Below are 20,475 nucleotides of genomic sequence, written 5' to 3' on the forward strand. Positions count from 1 at the left end.
TCTATATAGAGAAAAGGATAAATAGTATAGCCTCGTGTGTGAGTGGTTGCGTGTCATAGTCTTTTTTTAAATTGTTTCTGTTGTTTATGTGTGTAGTGATGACTCTCTCACACTCAATTTCAATGCCGAAAGAGGAATTCCCGCACACAAGAAAGGGGAATTGGGGTGGTATTTGGCATACATATTGTATAGTATCTAGTTCTAAATAGATAACTGATTAGAATTATATTATGATATATAAACACAATGCCAAATACAATTCCGAAGTTTCCTTATTTCAAATGAAGTAAAGCTCCAAAACCTAATGGTAGTGATTGTAGTACTGAGTGTTAGTGAGGTGATGTGGTGTTGGTGGTGGTTGTAGTTGTAGTAGTAATAGTGATGATGATGTGGTGGTGGTGATGATTGTAGTTGTAGTAGTAGTGGTAGTGATGATGATGTGGTGGTGGTTGTAGTAGTAGTGGTAATGGTAATGATATGGTGGTGGTGGTGGTTGTAGTAGTAGTGGTCGTGATGATGATGTGGTGGTGGTGTTTGTAGTAGTAGTGGTAATGATGCGGCTATGTGGTCTAGTAGTATGACACTCGCTTCCGGATCGGAAGGTCCTGGGTTCGAGCCTCGCGCTCGGCGCATAGTTGAGTCCTTGGAAAAGGCTCTTTACTCACATTCTCTCACCGTACTCAGGTGTAAAACGAGTACCTGGCCGTTAACAGAGTTGTCTTTGTCCGAAAAATTGTAATATCGCCTAACAGGCGTCATGTCCCGTCCTACATGTTAAATGTTGACCAGGGACCCCTTGTAAAGCGCTTTGAGCACATTTAGTAGATATTGCACTATATAAAGCTCAATTAAAAAAAAAAAAAATATTTCAATGATGATGATATGGTGGTGGTGGTTGCAGTAGTAGTAGTGGTAGTGATGATAATGTGGTGGTGGTTGTAGTTGTAGTAGTAGTGATAGTGATGATGATGTGGTGGTGGTTGTAGTAGTAGTGGTAGTGATGATGATGTGGTTGTGGTGGTTGTAGTAGTAGTTGTAATGGTGATGATATGGTGGTAGTGGTGGTTGCAGTAGTAGTGGTAATGGTAATGATATGGTGGTAGTGGTGGTTGTAGTAGTAGTGGTAATGGTAATGATATGGTGGTGGTTGTAGTAGTAGTGGTCGTGATGACGATGTGGTTGTGGTGGTTGTAGTAGTAGTGGTAGTGATGCTATTGTGGCGGTGGTTGTAGTAGTTGAGGTAGTGATGTGGTGGTGGTTGTAGTAGTAGTGGTGGTGGTGGTTGTGGTAGTAGTGGTGGTGGTGGTTGTGGTAGTAGTGGTAATGATGATGATATGGTGGTGGTGGTTGCAGTAGTAGTGGTAGTGATGACGATGTGGTTGTGGTGATTGTAGTAGTGGTAGTGATGATGATGTGCTGGTGGTGGTGTAGTAGTAGTGGTAGTGATAATGATGGGGGGCTGGTGGTTGTAGTAGTAGTGTTAGTGATGATATTGTGGTGGTGGTTGTAGTAGTAGATGATGTGGTGGTTGGAAAACACATTACAGGTTATTATAGTACATGATTACACACATTCTCTAACTTCATTTTTTGACAGCTTCGTTGTGCCATAAATATACGCAACAGTTCTGAAACATTTTATTGTGGATTTTGATATTGTTTGTTGTTTTTCTTGTGTCGTTATGTTGACATAGATACCGAATGAATGGTAATTACTACATTCTCAGCCAACAACAAAATGGCGCTGAATGCTTTCATTGGTGGACACTTTTTAGGCTTCGTACGTATTCTCATTCGTTTAATTCTATGATAAAAACAAACCAACAAGAATATAAAAAATTCTCAAGAAACAACAAAACAAATCAAAAATTCTCCCCCCCCCCCCCCTCCCCAAACATAATGCAACCATTTAACAGGGTAACGTTTTTAGAACCTTGATGAAAAAATCTAGTTGCTCTTGGGAAACGTTTTTCTCTCTCTGTTGAAGTTTGATGGTGATTTGGAACGAAAATAAGAGCTTTTCCTTCTCAAAAATACCTGTTGTGATAAAAGGATAACACATTCTTATATGGTTGATTCATTGTTGCTTCCTGTTTACATTGCTCTGCTGCAAGAAGGCAGGAAACAAATATTGTTAATACCTAAATGAATATCTCGCGTTTCGCTTTTGCCGTTTTATAGTAGTCAGATTGCCTAATCAATTATTGCCTTTGTATTTTTGGTGACACAATGCCTATCATAGTAATAGGTTTCAACAGTCATGATGTCACTTCCCTCGTAATGACGAATAGTAACTTATTAACTGGTTCTAAACTATCGGAACAATAGCGGACACCTTATGAAATGCTTATCCGACGAGCATAAAAGTGTATCCAGAGGAGAAAAACATTATAAATCTGATCATGTTTTGACTTTAATACATTCTGATCATATGACATGTGAAAAAGTTCTAGCCAGCATGAAGAATAAAAAAGTACCGATTTTCTTTGTTTAGAACCAAGCTGCTCGTTGCTGGGCGGAAGTGACGTGTCAGACTATTGAATCCTATTCGTGAGAGCCATACCAGGAACTGAGCATGAGGGTATTATGACTTGTTTTTTACTTCATTTCTCGACAGCATAAAACATATTTTGATGCCAGTAGTTTGAAAGGTTAAAGCAATCACTGTTTACTGGCTTTAAACGAGAGAATGAACCGCCATAACATTTTAAGCACGTTGAAAATGAGAAAGTCACTTCCTGCTGGTGAGGCTCATAGATATAAACAAAACGATTCTTCCTCAATACGCTTCAACAGTCGTAACGTCACTTCCCCCGTAATGACGCATGGTAACTTAGTAACTGGCTCTAAACTATCGGAAAAATGGCGGACGCCCTTATGAAATATTTCTTCTTCAAGAGGAGAAAAACATTATAAATCTGATCATGTTTTGACTTTTACACATTCTGATCACAAGACATATGAAAAGTTCTAGCCAAGCATGAAGAATAAAAAGTACCGATTTTCTTTGTTTAGAACCATGATGGCCGCCGTTGCTGGGCGACGTGACATCAGACTATTGAATCGAATTGCAATATCATTTATTACTTACCTGTGCATCCATAGTTATACACGTTCAAGGTCAACGCATCCATAATGAATCGCAATCGTTTCTTCAGGACGGTGTCCGGCAAGCTTTTCTTGAGGGAGTAGATGAAAACGTCCAGGAACGACTCCAGGGAATATTGATACATGGAGTTGACCAGCGCCATGTCGGCCAGGACGAAGAACAAAATGGCTCCACGCATCGCTGCTGGTCTGTAGCCGTCTCGGGTCTTCTCAATGTCTATGGCTGTCTTTGATGCCAGCTCCAGTTTATTTGTTACCTGATGAAAAATATTATTTGTTTCGTTTTATTTAAAAGCTAAGTTTAATATGGAATGTTTATTCAGAAAGCATGCACACGTAGTCAATGTTTTCTCTACAGGGGCTAGTTTTTTGTTAGTAAAGATTTTAATCTTGTGCTCCTTTTAAACTCTACACACACACACACACACACACAAACACACACACACACACATATGCTCTCTCTCTCTCTCTCTCTTTTTTTTTCTCTCTGTCTCTCTCTCTCTCTCTCTCTCTCTCTCTCTCTCTCATTATCGCTCTTCTCCTGAGTCAATTGAGAAAAGTATCTATTGACTAAATTAAAGATAATCATGTTTAAAAAAATGTAATCAACTGAGGCTTTGGCTTTCAATACAAAAGGGAGAAGACTGACTTCCTATCGAAACTGAAAAAACCCAACCATATTGGAAGTTTTCACGTGTTTTGTTAGTACCTTCAACTTGACAACGAGTCTATGAATCAAACGCCTAATTACCGGAAAACAAAATCCTATTTAATGGGTTTACATGAGATCTTGGAAGAGTATTCAGTATTAATAAGGTGCGATTATGTGGTCTCGTTGTATGACACTCGCTTTCTGGTCGAATGGTTCGAGACATGCTCGGCGAATAGTTGAGTCCTTGTAAAAGGCTCTTTACCCACATTCTCTCATCTAACTCAGGTGTAAAATGAGTACGTGGCCGTTTATAGTAATGTCTCTGTCGGAAAAAAATGTAATATCGCCTAACGGGCGTCATGTCTCTTTCTACCTGTTACGTGTTTCTGTTGGTTAGGGACCCCAAGTAAAGCACTTTGAGGACGTTTAGTGCATATTGCACTATATAAAACCTCTTTTTAAACAAGTATATGGACGCATGAGGTGGCTTATGTTCTCTGATTTATCAACTTTCAGGTCCTGATAATTCAAAGCCAAGAGTCATAGGTACAGAAAGGCGTTCTGGTGACAAAGATACTGACATCTTAATTGAACCCGGTGTCGATTATAAGGGTCTTTGTTCATTGTGCTGCAGAGCAATCGGCTTAATTTGACATTGCTGAAATGGCCACCATTTTCTATTGTTTAACGCATTCACCCCTAACACCAACTATATCCGTTGTTTACCCAGATTACTTTCACCCATGCATTTTTCTGAGACAAATTATAGGCTTAGTAACAAAGCTAATGCTTTTAGTTTTTACATGTTATTGATAGTTGAATAAAACTATCTATGTACATGTTAAATTTAAATACATTTTTTTCCAATTTTGAAAAGTGCCAAAAATATCAAGGTTTGAGTGAGTTAAGAATGTTTCCATCACAACCATGAGACCATAACAATTTGGTTATCCAACTCGTTTTGGTACATAGGAAATTCAGGACCATTGTAATTGTTTACCTCTGTTGCTTTAGCCTTAGTAGACTCTAAGGTCTCTACAAGGTCCACATTATCCAGCATGTTGCCTTTAGAATTGGCCAATTCTCGAAGAAGGGAATCCTCAAGATCATACAGAAGCTTCTTGTTGAAGCTGCCATGGAACAAGGAAATATTAATAACAAAGATATCGCTACTTAACTGTAAGGATGTGACTTCAAAATCTGTTAAATGTAGTTTGATGGTTTAGCTTCCACGGTAAATCAATTTGAAATCTCAGAGAAAGGTACTCCACAACAACATTATGACTATTATTAGTTTTATTTTCATTATCATTTTTCACCACTACTACTACTACTACTACTACTACTACTACTACTACTACTACTACTACTACTACTACTACTACTATTACTACTACTACTACTACTACTACTACTACTACTACTACTACTACTACTACTACTACTACTACTACTACTACTACTACTACTACTACTACGAACATAACAACTACTACTACTACTACTACTCCAACACGGATGTCTTCAAAGAGAGTACAAAAATGTATTTAAAAGATAAAACAAAACAATCAATAAAGGCATCCTAAATAATCACCTTGTTTCCTGAATCAGCCCTTCTCGTTGCTCCTCCAATTCCTTTTTCTCGTAGCCTACAATAACACTCAATAGTTGGTCCTCCAGCCCCTGATATAAAGGAAGGCATAATTTGGGTATCATATAAACTCTGAATTACTTGAATAACACAAGTCATAAAATTCAAACCGTCATAAACAACTGTATGAGACTATGTGGTCTAGTGGTATGACACTCGCTTTCGGATCGGAAAAGGCTTTTACTCACATTCTCTCACCGTACTCAGGTGTAAAATGAGTACCTGACCGTTAACAGTGTCTTTATCAGAAAAATTGTAATATTGCCTAACAGGTCGCATGTCTCGTCCTACATGTTAAATGTTGCTGTTGACTAGGGACCCCTTGTAAAGCGCTTTGAGCACATTTAGTGGATATTGCTCTATATAAAGCTCTTTTTAAATGAGAAGAATACTATAAATTAGTTGGTATGACAAAATTAATAATGCAGATGACAGGTGAAGAGGAAATAGAGGTAGAAATTAAGAGGAGGATGTGGAAATGGCTGGGCCAGACCCCGAAAAGGCCTGCAACAAATATTACCAGGCAGGATTGTCTGTTGATTTTGATTTTCACTCTCACTGTTCATTGTTATTGTTACTATTTTTATTATGATAATGATAATGATGATGGTAGTGACGGTAATGGTGATGTTAACGATAATAATAATTATTATTATTGTTGTTCTTATTGTTATTGTTCTTATTATTATTGTTATAGTTTTTATTATCTGTATTATTATTAGTGGTAGTAGTAGTAGTAGTAGTAGTAGTAGTAGTAGTAGTAGTAGTAGTAGTAGTAGTAGTAGTTAGCAGCAGCAGCAGCAGCAGCAGTAGTAGTTGTAGTAGTAGTAGTAGTAGTAGTAGTAGTAGTAATAGTAGTAGTGGTGGTGGTGGTAGTAGTAGTAGCAGCATGAACATTACTCTTACTATAAGAATATTTCATGATTATATAAATCTTTTGTAAATAAATCTCAGCATAGTACAGTGTAAAAAAATCATTATCGTCATGTCGTATTTATTTTATGTTGATTCATAAAGTATCCCACTGAATCCCTTGTTGCATCTTTGACAGTTGACAATCTGCTGCTAAGCAATGCGTAAACAAAAATGTTGATTGGGTCCGTATGGCATGCTTAAGGGTCAAATGCAGCACAGTTCGGGCCATTTGCATCTAATTCTGAGTCATGATATGACGCGTCATATAATATTGTTAGCTCTATAACCTTATATTATGCAGTTGAAAGGGGTTATATTTTCCCATTCAGTATTGCATTGAATTTTATAATTCCTTCGTTGTAATTAGATTGAATGACCGTTCTCATAGTTATAGTGAGATCAATCAATGTCATTTTCGTCAGTTAAAAGGAGGGAGGTAAATCACGCCTGAAATGTATGCTTCAACATATTTCCACATACTGTACAATTGTGAATGAACTGAAATGACTCAAACCCCTTAGTAAGTAGGGGGCATACGAGACTCAGACGTCTAGTCACCAGGGGCGTGGCTCTATTGGTTCAAATGGTGCCTGGCACCACATCCATGTTTTAAAAATGGATAACAGCATTTTTAAAAATATATAAAACTGAGAAATGGCATATACCGCCTTTTATCAACTGTGCGAAACAGATTCCCTTTCTGTCACAACGCCTTTTATCCACGCTTCTCTCCCGATTCACACAATCTGTTGATGACTGTCGTCAGCGACTGTGTACTATGGCTGAGCGAGTGACTGGATTTCCCCACTCAAACGATTGCAATGAGCGGATTTTTGCTGGCTCCATTTAAGGCTATTACTATTAGTGTTGCGACATTGAATACCTGAGAAAATGGCTCGAATTTTTACCATCTTCACATACGAGAAAAAACCCGCCTCAGGTGCCAAGAGATTTTTGCTCCAACTCTGTTGGACTGGGGAATAATAGCTAATTTTGGTCATTTACGTTATAGTCATAGTATGGTAACTTCGACCATCTTTATTATTATCGAAATCACAATTATTAACAAGTTAATTTGTTTCTCTCTCTCTCTCTCTCTCTCTCTCTCTCTCTCTCTCTCTCTGTCGTGATTATTGTATATGGTAATTTATTATTATTATTATTATTATTATTATTATTATTATTATTATTATTATTATTATTATTATTATTATTATTATTATTATTATTATTATTATTATTGTTATTATTATTATTATTTTTATTATTATTATTTTTATTATTATTATTATCATTATCATCATCATCATCATAATTATTATTATTGCTCCAAAAATTGATATGAAGGAATGTGAACGAGTTAAGCCAAACATTTCTTGATAGTGATGCTATATGCATCGCGTGAATATGCGTGTTTGAATGTGTGTGTGTGTGTGTGTGTGTGTGTGTATGTGCGCGCGTTCATCACACACACACACACACACAAGAGAGAGAGAGAGAGAGAGAGAGAGAGAGAGAGAGAGAGAGAGAAAGAGAAACAGAAAGAGATAGATAGATAGATAGATAGATAGAGAGAGGGAGAGAGAGAGAGAGAGAGAGAGAGAGAGAGAGAGAGAGAGAGAGAGAGAGAGAGAGAGGAGAGAGAGAGAGATCTTGTATGGAGTCATGTTTGATTTCCGAAGTGGAATGGGGCTGTTTCATGACGTAACTATAGTACTCTTTTAGTAGGCCATGGGCTGTATACATTCTTACGCTTTGTAAGTTTTGAAATTACCCTTTGTTCGATTGACATTCAATGTCTGCATGTGTCCCTTTAGTCATTTCCCTCAGTGTCCAAACTCCAATCAATATATTCGTTCGTGATTTATATAAACAAACTATTGAAAAGATTTGCAGGGATAGAAACATCGCCATGCAAATTTACTTAACAAGTATGTAAGTATTTTTTTTTCTTTCTTTTATATTTACAAATAGAGCATGTGTAAGTCATTTTCGTCTGGCACCACTTTATACTGTAAGCATGCCACGCCGCTGTTAGTCACAAATAAATGCACAAGCCATAGCCCGTTAAATAAGTGTTTTGGCATTAAATAATTAGTATTCCGCCTTGCTCTGCCGTGATAGGGAAGAAAGACGCATATCGGTATCTAGGTCAAATTGACATTTTCTGGGATTCACATACTTGAGAGAAAGGCGCATTTTTCTATCTGGGTTTGGTAACTCAATCATTGAAAATAAAAAAGCTGTTTCATTTTGAAAATATGCGACTTGACCTAATTTGGTTTAAATTCGTTTCGAGGAATGACAGATCGACGCATATTGAATGTGGATATGACAGAAGGTCGCATTTTGTAATATGCGTCTTTTTCTCTTATTCGTCCACCGAATGACATAATTTGTCTTTCACAAAAAGACGCATTTCGGATATGCGACTTTCTGCCAAGACACTCTCCAAAAATTAAGATATATGCGTCCGTTTGTATTACGACTGGTGACAATGAAAAGAACATATCATTGTTCTCCAATTTTCATCAAATAGTCAATCATCAAAGACGTACGAGTAAATTGTTGTTTTGGTGTGAATTCTTCATTTCCTCGGGTGAGTTTTATCCTTTTCCTATTCAAGTGATCAAAGATTTTATGTATATAATCATATAATTACTTGTCATATATTAGTGAGGATGTTTAATAATTATTTGCTATTGACGGTTTATCTGTGTTTCTGATATTTAACTTAGACAAATGTTGATTTACATGCTAATAGCACTACTGTTATTGTTATTACATGTACTATATTTATGATTATCATTATGATGACAATTATTAATATTAATGTTATTATTTTAATCATCATCGTTATATCACTATGAAAGTATAAGTTGTAGAATAAGTAGTAGTCGTATTAGTAGTAGCAGTGAAAGCATTTGTATGTACAATAGTAGTAGTAGTAGTAGTAGTAGTAGTAGTAGTAGTAGTAGTAGTAGTAGTAGTAGTAGTAGTAGTAGTAGTAGTAGTAGGAGTAGTAGTAGTAGTAGTAGTAGTAGTAGTAGTAGTAGTAGTAGTAGTAGTAGTAGTATTCTAGTGTATCAAATAGACGCCCCCCCCCCCCCATCCATTAATGTTCGGAATTTTCGCGAACCTCCCCTCCCTCCTTCTGATCTTATTAAACTTAAAATTCATTCTTAAATAGAAAAAATACTGTCCCTGTAATTTGCTGTGGTTGAATTCTTCGGTCAAACCCCCTTCTTTGGTGAAAATGAACACCCCCTCCCCCATCTCCCCCAGCTTTCTACTAAAGTGCGCACTGCGCACCCCCCCCCCCCCCCCCCCCCCCCCCCCCCCCCCCCCCCCCCTTGCTTGGGATCAGGACAGTGGGAGAAATCATAAAACCAATCGGGCCTGAAAACCAACCTAGGACTGTGTCGGACTCGGTACCTTCTGATTCAAAGTGAAAACCTTAACTACTGAGACAATACGTCTCTAGCTATGCATCCAATTAGCCCTCAATAACCTGTTTCAATATTCTTTTGGGAAAGGCAAGCAACTGTAACTCAATATCATATCATAACAACGTTACTTTATGATAAAGATTATTTTAATGAATAAGTCCACTCCCGTTCAATTTTTGAATATCCATATTTATATCTCTTTCATCAGATATGATCGAACCCCTAAAAAGGCCACCGGTACCTCCACCTCAGCCAACCCAGATTAAATAAATCATGACAATCAGACTCCGGTGATTCAGATATTGACATTCCATTGAAACAGCTAGCTCAGATCAATAGTGAAACCTCTATCAGGAGGAATTACATGATGTATGAGTGTCATAAAAGCAGAGAGGAAAAGATTTAAAGAAACCACGGACAACAAGAAAAACGGAGGAGACGAGCTAGATAGGTTTACCTAAACACCGATATGAAAATCTGCAGTAGAAGCACGTAAACTGGCTGTTGAGATTAAAGAAGCAGATGCAAACGATATGGATTTTGTGTTGAATTTACCATTGAGAAACAAAGTTTAGATAGTGACTCAGAATTTGAAATGTATTTGGAACTTGCTTCTAAATATGTCGCCGAAACCACTGCCCCTAGAGTTCCATTTGCTGAAGAGGAAGAGTATTTGTCCGAAACTGCCACGCCGGCATCCTTTACCGGTTAAGGAGAAATATCTGAAGGAGAGCATGTTCCAGGTGTGTCATCGATTACAGAGACCACGATAGCAGAGTGAAACAATGACTACACCAGATCTAGAGATAGAGACAGTTCTACTCACTCAAAAAGAGAAAGCACAAGACGCGGATACAAAAAGCAGACTAGGAAATACACAAGCTTTTGCGAATGAGAGAAAAGCATTCGGTCTTGGAAGGTTGTGCGCCGACCTGCTCCAAAAAATGCCGTGACAGATTCTTGGAGTACCAGCGACGGGAGCTTAACAGATGTTTTGGGGAGAGGATTGGAAGGACCAGCGCAAATTTGTACGGACTTGGGTAAGTAAAACAGAATGCAGAGATCAGTGCGAAGGCATTCTTTCCAAGGAGAAAATTGCCTAGTCATGTACATGCAAATATACAATGAAACAGGAAGATGGAGTCTTCCATCCTGTGTGCAAAAAGCTCTTCTTTACTACTCTCGGATTCAAAGCTAATAATGGCAAACTGATAAGGAGCGCTTTCAAGGATGTTGGTGTTAACGAAAACAATGTCATAGAAGTACCCCTTGTTGACAATCGTGGACGTCATAGTCCCTGGCACAAGATTGACCACAGCATTATCCATGAACACATAGAGAAATATAAAACAAGCATTTTTCATTATAGACGTGAACACGCGCTTTTCAGGAGATATTTACCATCTGATCTGATCATCAATGATATGCACGAAAACTTTTGCGCAGTCAATGGAAAATCCATATCAAAGAAACTCTACTATTCTGCATTTAAAGAACTTAACATCTCACAAGCCTTGTTCAAGAAGAATGTGAAAAATGTAAGTCCTTCTTGTTGCACAAACAACTATGCAACTGTGAAGAAAGGTGTGAACCGTGTGCCGATAAAATCATCCATCGGACACGATACAGAAATGCTAGAGAGGTATCAACGGGATGCAGACAAGAACGAAAACGCCAACACAGCCCATCCAGTGTTTGCCGCTGATCTGCAAAAAGTGATTTTGCTGCCGAGAATGAATCAGTTTAACAGAACCATGTTCACAAGCAGATTGGTCTTATTCAAAGAGACATTTGCACCAGTGGACTGCAAAAAAAAAAGTGAAAAGGACATTGCCGTGATATGGAATGAATCAATTTTAGGACGAAAAGATGAAGACCTTGCATCAGCTTCTTACTTAATATATAAGCGTGATGCCGAATCTGTGACACTCTGACTGGATAACTGTAGCGCCCAAATTATAAAGTATACCCTTTATACTATGTTACTTCACCTTGTATGATTAGACTACTACAAAAGCAAGCACCATCACAATCAACTATTTAGAGCCTGGTCATACTTTTATGGCAGCTGATTCCACCCATGCCGGAATCCAAAGAGTTCTGAGGCGGAAAGACGGCAAAATCTTTGATCTCAATGAATTTGAAGAATGTGTCGTAGAAGCAGGCTGCCAGACAATGCCGTTGAGGTTTAATGACTTTGCCAACTGGGATTCTGGAGTCAGTAGTTATCTGTTGAGCAAAGCTTACAATCGTCCCTACCTAGCTAAGATTGTTTGTGCTGAATTCAGGCGAGGGTCACCAAAGACACTCTTCTTCAAAATAGCTTTGAAGAAGATACCTTCAACGAATGTGACATTCTGAAACGCGGATTTGTTTGTACGCCAAAGTTTCGTACAAAACCCAGGGGTGTAGGATTTACAAGAAGGATGAGATCGTGAAACAACTTGTGGGTTTGACGCCCCCCTCCCCCTCCCCCCTCCGCCCCAATAGACGAAAGTACTGGATAGACCTACCAACCAGCTCCACGAGTAAAATTCTTTGCAAATCCTACAAGTGAATGTCCCTTCATCATTCACTGACTAGTTGGAAACGTTGCTCTTCCAAACAATGTGTACGAGCATGCAATTTTAACATCAAAGTAATGATTCAATTCATTATCTAAAGAGAAGAGATGGAATATAATATGTATGTGATAATATTAGCGATGATTACAAAGGCAAACTCCATGTTAGTGAACTATAACGAAAGAGGGAGAGAAAGAGAGTTAGTATTAGTTATACAAATAATGCTAATCAAATCACTGCAAATGAAACTATTATGAAAATTTACATGACTGGTGCCATTGTTCTGAAATAATAAAGCATGTTCAGCTTGATATCCTATATGTTTTTGATTGGTTTCTTCCGATTATTCAAGGGACCCGTGATTATGGTGTTTTTGCTTATTATAGCTTAACATTGGGCGATATGCGTCCTCACATGACACTGTATATCAATATGCACATTACCGCTAAACTAGCCCATGTCTATGACAAACAGACGCAAAAACAATATGCGTCCGTTTGTCACACACTGGATACACATCCGAAAGTGCGATGGACGCATAATATTTTTGCGTCTATCTGTCAAAGACATGTGTCAATCAATTTTCAATCATGGATTTGGCAAAAGGTCTTTTGGTGAATTACACAGTTAATACAAATATTTTAGTTTTCAAGTTCCATGAATAAAATAACAAAAAAAATATTCTTTAATTACCTATTAATTCTTTTAGATTCGAGCCAATAGTTGCAATGTTATTAAGTAAAACGGTTTTTTGCGTTTCCTGAAAAAGTAGGTTTTCCCGTTATGCGTCTTTTTCTCATATCACGGCAGTGCTGCTATTCTGGCACATCTACGGCTCTGTTTCTCAGGCCCTCAAAAGACCGCGTTTTCTCGCTTAGTATCACAGAATTACGGTTATACTGCGATTACCAAAGATTTTCCATCTTAGCGAGAGTCGTTTGGCGGGGGATATCTGACACTGAAAGTCTGGCGTGCTACAATGGACCCAGTTATGGGCGCCGGCCATTCAAATGTCTTTGTGTGTGAGTAATAATAGATTTATGTACAGTGTGTATATGGATGTGTGTGTGTTTGTGTGTGTGTGTGTGTGTGTGAGTGTATGTGTGAAATTGGATGCCTGTGAGCTTTTGTTCGTATGTCCGAATCTGCAGTGTGCAATGTTTTTTACTGATGGTCAATGTGAAGCGCTTCGAAGGTTCGGCATAAGCGCTATATAAATGTACATTTATTATTATTATTAATATTTTTTATTTATTTTATTATTATTATTATTATTATTATTATTATTATTATTATTATCATTATTATTATTAATTTATTATTATTATTATCATTATTATTATTAATATTATTATTATTATTATTATTATTATTATATTATTGTTATTATTATTATATTATTATTTATTATTATTATTATTATTATTATTATTCATTATTATTATTATTTTATTATTATTATATTATTATTATTATTATTATTATTATTATTATTATTATTATTATTATTATTATTATTATTATTATTATTATTATTATTATTATTATTATTATTATTATTTTATTATTATTATTATTATTATTATTATATTATATTATTTATTATTATTATTTTACTATTTATGATCACAAGAAATGAAGTGAGTAAAGAAGTCCAGAAGACAATAGAGAAAATAGACTTTTGCGGCGATGGGAAGACGGACTGACGACCCAACAGTTACGACACCTCCGCCTGGCCAGTATAGGGACGCTAGCTCTACAATCGACGCCATCTGCCACTCAAAAAAGTAGCTTCAAACTTAGTTACTATCTTGAGACCCTCTCGCAACTTAATGAGGTCATGAAGTCTTTGATAATAATAAGTATTAAATTCAATTAAATCATTCCTCAGTCAATACATACATTACACAGCATCGAATGGCAACAAAGTGCAATGGCTATTATGGATACCATAACCTTATTAGTTATCTCGATCTCATTGCAATTTTGAAACATTATTTATGTCAACATGAAGTAATAGTTTCATAAAGATTATTACTGGCTCTACTACATCAATTAGAGTAAATTGCTTTCTGAGAAGAACAACAAAAATATGGAGCATGTAATTTAAAAAAGAACCAACAAAATGCAGCAATAACTATCTACAGTCTTAAAATGTGGGTTAAGATTCAACACTGCATCCGAGAGACGGGTACCTGTAACTTACCATGAGAGTGACGGTGTAGTTGATGACCATTGCCATGCCAAACACATTTGGTCCAAATGCAGGATTAGACAACTTAGTGTTAAGATACAAGCGGAAATTTTTATCGTATTCTACCTCTTTGTCACCCAGCAGTACTACTTGCTGCCCTGGGGGTCCTGCAATGGAGAGAAGATACGTATGACTGAATAATGCTGAAACAACTTTTATCATGTTGCCCCAAAACTTTTAAAATTCAAATAAAGATCTATTAAGCTGCCCCGAAAATATTCTTTAACCTGGCATTTGTTTAAAAACAAAATGCGTGTCATCTTCATTAACCATTAACCGCCGAACCTGGAAACAACATGTATTAAAAAATTTGGCCAGAAAACTCGTCCTTCAAATATCGATCGATATAAATGACCCTCATCTTGGCAAAAACTCTCAAACCTGGGACCTCGCCAATTGTTAAAATACGTGTTTTCCAGAGTACGACAGATAAATGGTTTATATTTAAAGTAAAGAATGTCTGGATAAACTGACCAATATGAGATAACATTGCAAACATGCCATTTCTTTTTATTGTTGGCATTCTTTCATTATTAAAACAGAAGCTCTTAAAACTACCTATTTAGCTTTTAATAGTCACTCCGATAGTTTTTCAAATACATATTTTCATTGCTGTTAATGCTCTTTTGGTCAAAACGGACAGAGTTTTATAATTAATTAATTCTAAATCAGATGAATAGAGACAGGTATAATATAAAGAATTTCAATTTCGCTGTTAAAGGGTTAATAAATAATTAGAATCTAAATATCTCAACCGGACGTGCTTTCTACAAACTTTTGATTCATAATTCATAGAACATTTATCGATTTAATCTCAATTCCGCCGTGCTCTGAGAAAAAAAAACAAACCCAGGTATTTATTTATTTTGGCCAGAAAAAAACAACAACTCGTGCTCCAAATAACGATCGATTAAAATGGCCATCGTCTTGGCAAAAACTCTAACGGGGGGGACAGCGTGGCTCAGCGGTACGGTCTTTGCTTCGTACCCGAGAGGTACCGAGTTCGATCACCGGCCGCGCTGTCTGGCCTTGAGCAAGTCACCTCGCCCTAGCTCACTTTGCGACGCTGCACTGCGGCTGACGTCTGAGTTATTCTAGTCTTCCCTTGGAATAGACCCTAAAGACAAATTTCCCAATGGGGATGAATAAAGGGAATTTTATTTTATTTATTTATTTTATTTAAACCTGGGACTTCGCAAAGAGCGTTTCTGCCATGATAAGGGTCATTTCAATCGATCGATCATTGAGGGATGACTTTTCTAGCCGAATTCTTAGATACGTGTTTTCCCAGAATACGGCAGTTAACGGTTTAAAACCGACCATATAGTCCCGTCCTACATGTTAAATGTTGCTGTTGACCAGGGACCCCTTGTAAAGCGCTTTGAGCACATAATTTAGTGGATATTGCTCTATATAAAGCTCAATTATTTTTTCAAATAGGGAATTACCAGTGATGTTTTTCTCTAACACATTGTCAACCACTTAGTGGATACTGCTCTATATAAAGCTCAATTATTTTTTAAAATACAGATTTACCAGTGATGTTTTTCTCTAACACATTGTCAACCATTTAGTGGATACTGCTCTATATAAAGCTCAATTATTTTTTAAAATACAGAATTACCAGTGATGTTTTTCTCTAACACATTGTCAACCATTTAGTGGATACTGCTCTATATAAAGCTCAATTATTTTTTAAAATACGGAATTACCAGTGATGTTTTTCTCTAACACATTGTCAACCATTTAGTGGATATTGCTCTATATAAAGCTCAATTATTTTTTCAAATAGGGAATTACCAGTGATGTTTTTCTCTAACACATTGTCAACCACAGGATCGATGTATTCGTCCACGTCAGTAAAAAGGCACGGAAAGCCGTACTTAATACACATTTCCAGCTGCTTCAAAAAGTCTTCGTCGTTAAAGGTGCAAATCTGAAATACAAAGACGCGATAGGTTCACCAAAATTAATCCTATTTCGGCTATGTGGTTGGTCTAGTGGTATGACACTCGCTTTCTGATCGGAAGGTCCTGGGTTCAAGCCTCGCGCTCGGCGCATAGTTGAGTCCTTGGAAAAGGTTCTTTACTTAACATGCGTCATGTCCCGTCCTACATGTTAAATGTTGCTGTTGACCAGGGGCCCCTTGTAAAGCGCTTTGAGCACATTTAGTGGATATTGCGCTATAGAACGCTCAATTTACAAGTTTGTGGTCTTGTCGTATAACACACGGCATGACCTAACAGTTCAGTTGGAAAGGGACAGAGATCGATGCTGGGTGAAGTCGAGATTTTTTCTAACCCCGCAGTCCACAGTCCACCACGCTGCAGTGGTATCGTACTGGAAGGTTTAATCGCGTTCATCGTCATTGGTTAGAGCCTGAGAAAAAACGGTCACGACTCGGGTATCTACACTAAACGATGATGATGAGAATGCTGCTGCTGCTGCTGCTGATGATGATGATGATGATGGTGATGGTGATGATGATGATGATGATGATGATGATGATGATGTTGTTTATGATGATGATGATGATGATGATGATGATGATGATGATGATGATGATGCTGTTTATGATGATGGTGATGATGATGATGATGATGATGTTAATGATGATGCTGTTTATGATGATGATGATGATGATGATGATGATGATGATGATGATGATGATGATGATGATGATGATGATGATGATGATGATATTAATGATGATGATGATGATGATGATGATGATGATGATGTTACTGATGATGATGATGATGATGATGATGATGATGATGATGATGATGATGATGATGATGATGATGGTGATGATGATGAAGATGATGATGAAGATGATGATGATGAAGATGATGATTATGATGATGATGATGTTTATGTTGTTGATGATGATGATGATGATGATGATGATGATGATGATGATGATGATGATGATGATGATGATGATGATGATGATGATGATGATGATGATGATGATGATGATTAGATGGGGACAGATCTGCCTACTTGAAAATTTAAAAATCGTCATTTTGGGAGGTAAAGATTGTAGTCGCTATAGTTAAACTTTACAAATCAGCAATTTATCCTCACAAGAATTAAACAACACTTCAAACTCATTAGAATTATGTCATCTGGCATCAACTTTCATTCTCAAGAAGTTTTATTTAATTAGAGTTGCTCATGATGTTTTGAAATTGGAGCCAAAATTTGGTAATTTTACGAATCATTCGTAACGGTAGGCAGGTCTGGATGCGGATAATCACAGATGATTTTAATCAAAAATCAAAAAGTCTGACTGTCAAGCCAGTTGCATGCCTTCAGATTGGATTTCTTTTCCTTCTTCTTGATCCAATTAATAGCTTGTTGCTGCGGGTCAATACACAGTGGGAACCGACTGGCACGAAGGGTCAGGATACCGTTCTGCACAGACAGTTCGTCTGGGGGCAACCCTTCCGACGACCACCTGAAATCAACAACAATACGATGTTTATCAAATATGACCCAACGTCTCAAAACGGTATTATGTCGGGATGAACCAGATGCTAAAAAGCCAAATTAAAGGTAAACTGGATAAATTATGAATGATTGGTATTCAGCAATCTGATATATATTATTTATTTTCCTCAATAAAGTTTATAAACTCAACCCAAGTCTGATATTTCTGGCTACAAATTCAATTTTCAGCATTTTAATCATCCCGACTTAATACCGTTTTGAGACGAGGGGTCACAAATGCACACCATCGCCCCCAAACAGTGCTATGTCGACGTGTCCCAGGCGTTGGAAAGTGACTGGAAAAATATATTGATCAGAAAGATGAAATTTTAATTTTCTGTTCCTTAACAAAATGTGTTTTTTTCCCTTCACGAAAACAGGTAAGCTTGGGTGTCCCTATAGGGAATGAGATTAGCGGAAGAGTAGCTTACCTTGATTGGACGTCACCGGTGGAAAAGTTATTAGAGAGAGAACGCCATGTTCGTTGTGCGCATGTGTCTCTCGTCCTCGCTTCCGGTTAAAGCGGCATGAGACACTTCACCGAAAGCGAGGACGAGAGAAACGCATGTGCGCAAAACCATTTTGACGTTCATTCTGTACGGTGACGTCCAATTAAGGGACGCTACTCTTCCGCTCATCTCATTCCCTATAGTTCAGTTGGTAGAGCACTTGCCTCCCACGCAAAGGGATCAAGATTTTTTTTCTGACCCCACCTGTCTACCCATCAGTGATTAGGTAGCTGGGTTTGTTAGACTAACTTCCCATCCAAAGGATAGCAAATAAGCCGCTATTGTCCGTTTCGCGCTATAATAATAATAATAATAATAATAATAATAATAATAATAATAATAATAATAATAATAATAATAATAATAATAATAATAATAATAAGATCTTTATTGTCCATAAATATGGCAATTTGTCATTTAGTTACACTTGTTATAACGTTAAACGATAACTGTAACATTGAACAGATATTTCACTCCTACTTATTTTCTCTCTCTCTCTCTCTCATTCTCTCTCTCTCTCTCTCTCTCTCTCTCTCTCTCTCTCTCTCTCTCTCTCTCTTCCTCTCTTTCTTTCACACGTGCGATATACACAACATAAACATATTCATTTCGTTTTCAATTTGTTACGATTGTGGCAATTCGACACCAAAAATTATCATCATTATCAATTGGTCAGTTAATCTTACATTAAATAAATTAATCAGTTAATCAGTCAACGAATCAATCCTTGGTTTTTCTGCACCATATGAAATATTCAAAATTTTTATTGCTGATGGAACGAACGTTGATTTATACTTGTTAGTTTTACATTTAATCTGACAAAACCTTCTCCCAGATGGTAAAAGACTAAATTCAAAACGGGATACACACCGGCTACACGGGCCTCATGACTCGGAAGGATTACTACTTTTATTTTTTAACCCAAGTCTAATATTCTTGACTATAAATTCTATATTTTAGCATCTAAATCATGTAATGGCATGAAGACCGATTTGAGGCCATGGGTCACAAAAAATAAGAAGCAAGTGGATTCTTCAGATCTCTGTAAAAGTAATTGTGACAAATCGACTCAAAACGGTATTATTCCGGGTTAACCTGGTCCTTATAAATGACTTAAATAAAATAAAATTCCCTTTATTCATCCCCAAGGGGAAATTTGTCTTTAGGGTCTATTCCAAGGGAAGACTGGAATAACCCAGGCGTCAACCGCGGTGCAGCGCCGCAAAGTGAACTAGGGCGAGGTGACTTGCTCAAGGTCACATAGCGCCGCTGCGGGTGATCGAACTCGTTACCTTTCGGGTACGAAGCAAAGCCCCCTTGTGACTTGTGAGCATAACTTATACACTTTTGAGTCACAATAAATGCATCCATTAAAGAGAAGTGCATTTCTGTAGTAAAGTCGTTTAAACAAACATAAATGTCCTGCTTGTAAACGCTAAACTAAATTCTATATATCGACATAATTCTAAAATGTGACCCCTCATCTCAAAACGGTATTAAGTCGGGGTGATTGAGATGCTGAAAATGGAATTTGTAGCCAGAAATATCAGAATTAAGTTGAGTTTGGATGCTTTATAGAGGAGAACGAATATCCTATTTTAGAATGCTAAATACCAATAATTCATATTTTTGGCCAGTTTAACTATAATTTGACTTTTTAGCATCTGGTCATTCCCGACATAATACCGTTTTGAGACGTTGGGTCACAAATAATATCAAATTGAAACGATAAGTCACTTAGTGTGAACAATCAGCATATCAATTTTACTCAGAATGTCATAATTTGTCAAATTCAGGGGACAGTGTGACTCAGCAGTACGGTCTTTGCTTTGCTTCGTACCCAAAAGGTACCGAATTCGATCGCCTGCCGCTGCACTGT

General features: G+C 37.1%; 1 protein-coding gene across 1 annotated transcript in view; it reads right to left on the minus strand.

The window, feature by feature from the left end:
* Positions 1 to 20,475, minus strand: part of LOC144969413 (dynein axonemal heavy chain 10-like) — a 188,689-nt gene that overhangs the window by 17,931 nt on the left and 150,283 nt on the right. The window contains exons 70-76 of the mRNA XM_078908525.1: positions 17,908 to 18,055; positions 16,393 to 16,528; positions 14,545 to 14,699; positions 5,354 to 5,442; positions 4,760 to 4,889; positions 3,091 to 3,364; positions 1,933 to 2,036 (exon numbers count right to left, since the gene is read on the minus strand). Coding sequence (XP_078764651.1) covers positions 1,933 to 2,036; positions 3,091 to 3,364; positions 4,760 to 4,889; positions 5,354 to 5,442; positions 14,545 to 14,699; positions 16,393 to 16,528; positions 17,908 to 18,055 — 1,036 coding nt within the window. The remainder of the gene's footprint in view (positions 1 to 1,932; positions 2,037 to 3,090; positions 3,365 to 4,759; positions 4,890 to 5,353; positions 5,443 to 14,544; positions 14,700 to 16,392; positions 16,529 to 17,907; positions 18,056 to 20,475) is intronic.

This window comes from Berghia stephanieae, chromosome 3 (assembly GCF_034508935.2).
Source record: "Berghia stephanieae isolate SIO BIC M18660-M18661 chromosome 3, UCSD_Bste_1.3, whole genome shotgun sequence".
In the NCBI taxonomy this organism is placed as follows: domain Eukaryota; kingdom Metazoa; phylum Mollusca; class Gastropoda; order Nudibranchia; family Aeolidiidae; genus Berghia; species Berghia stephanieae.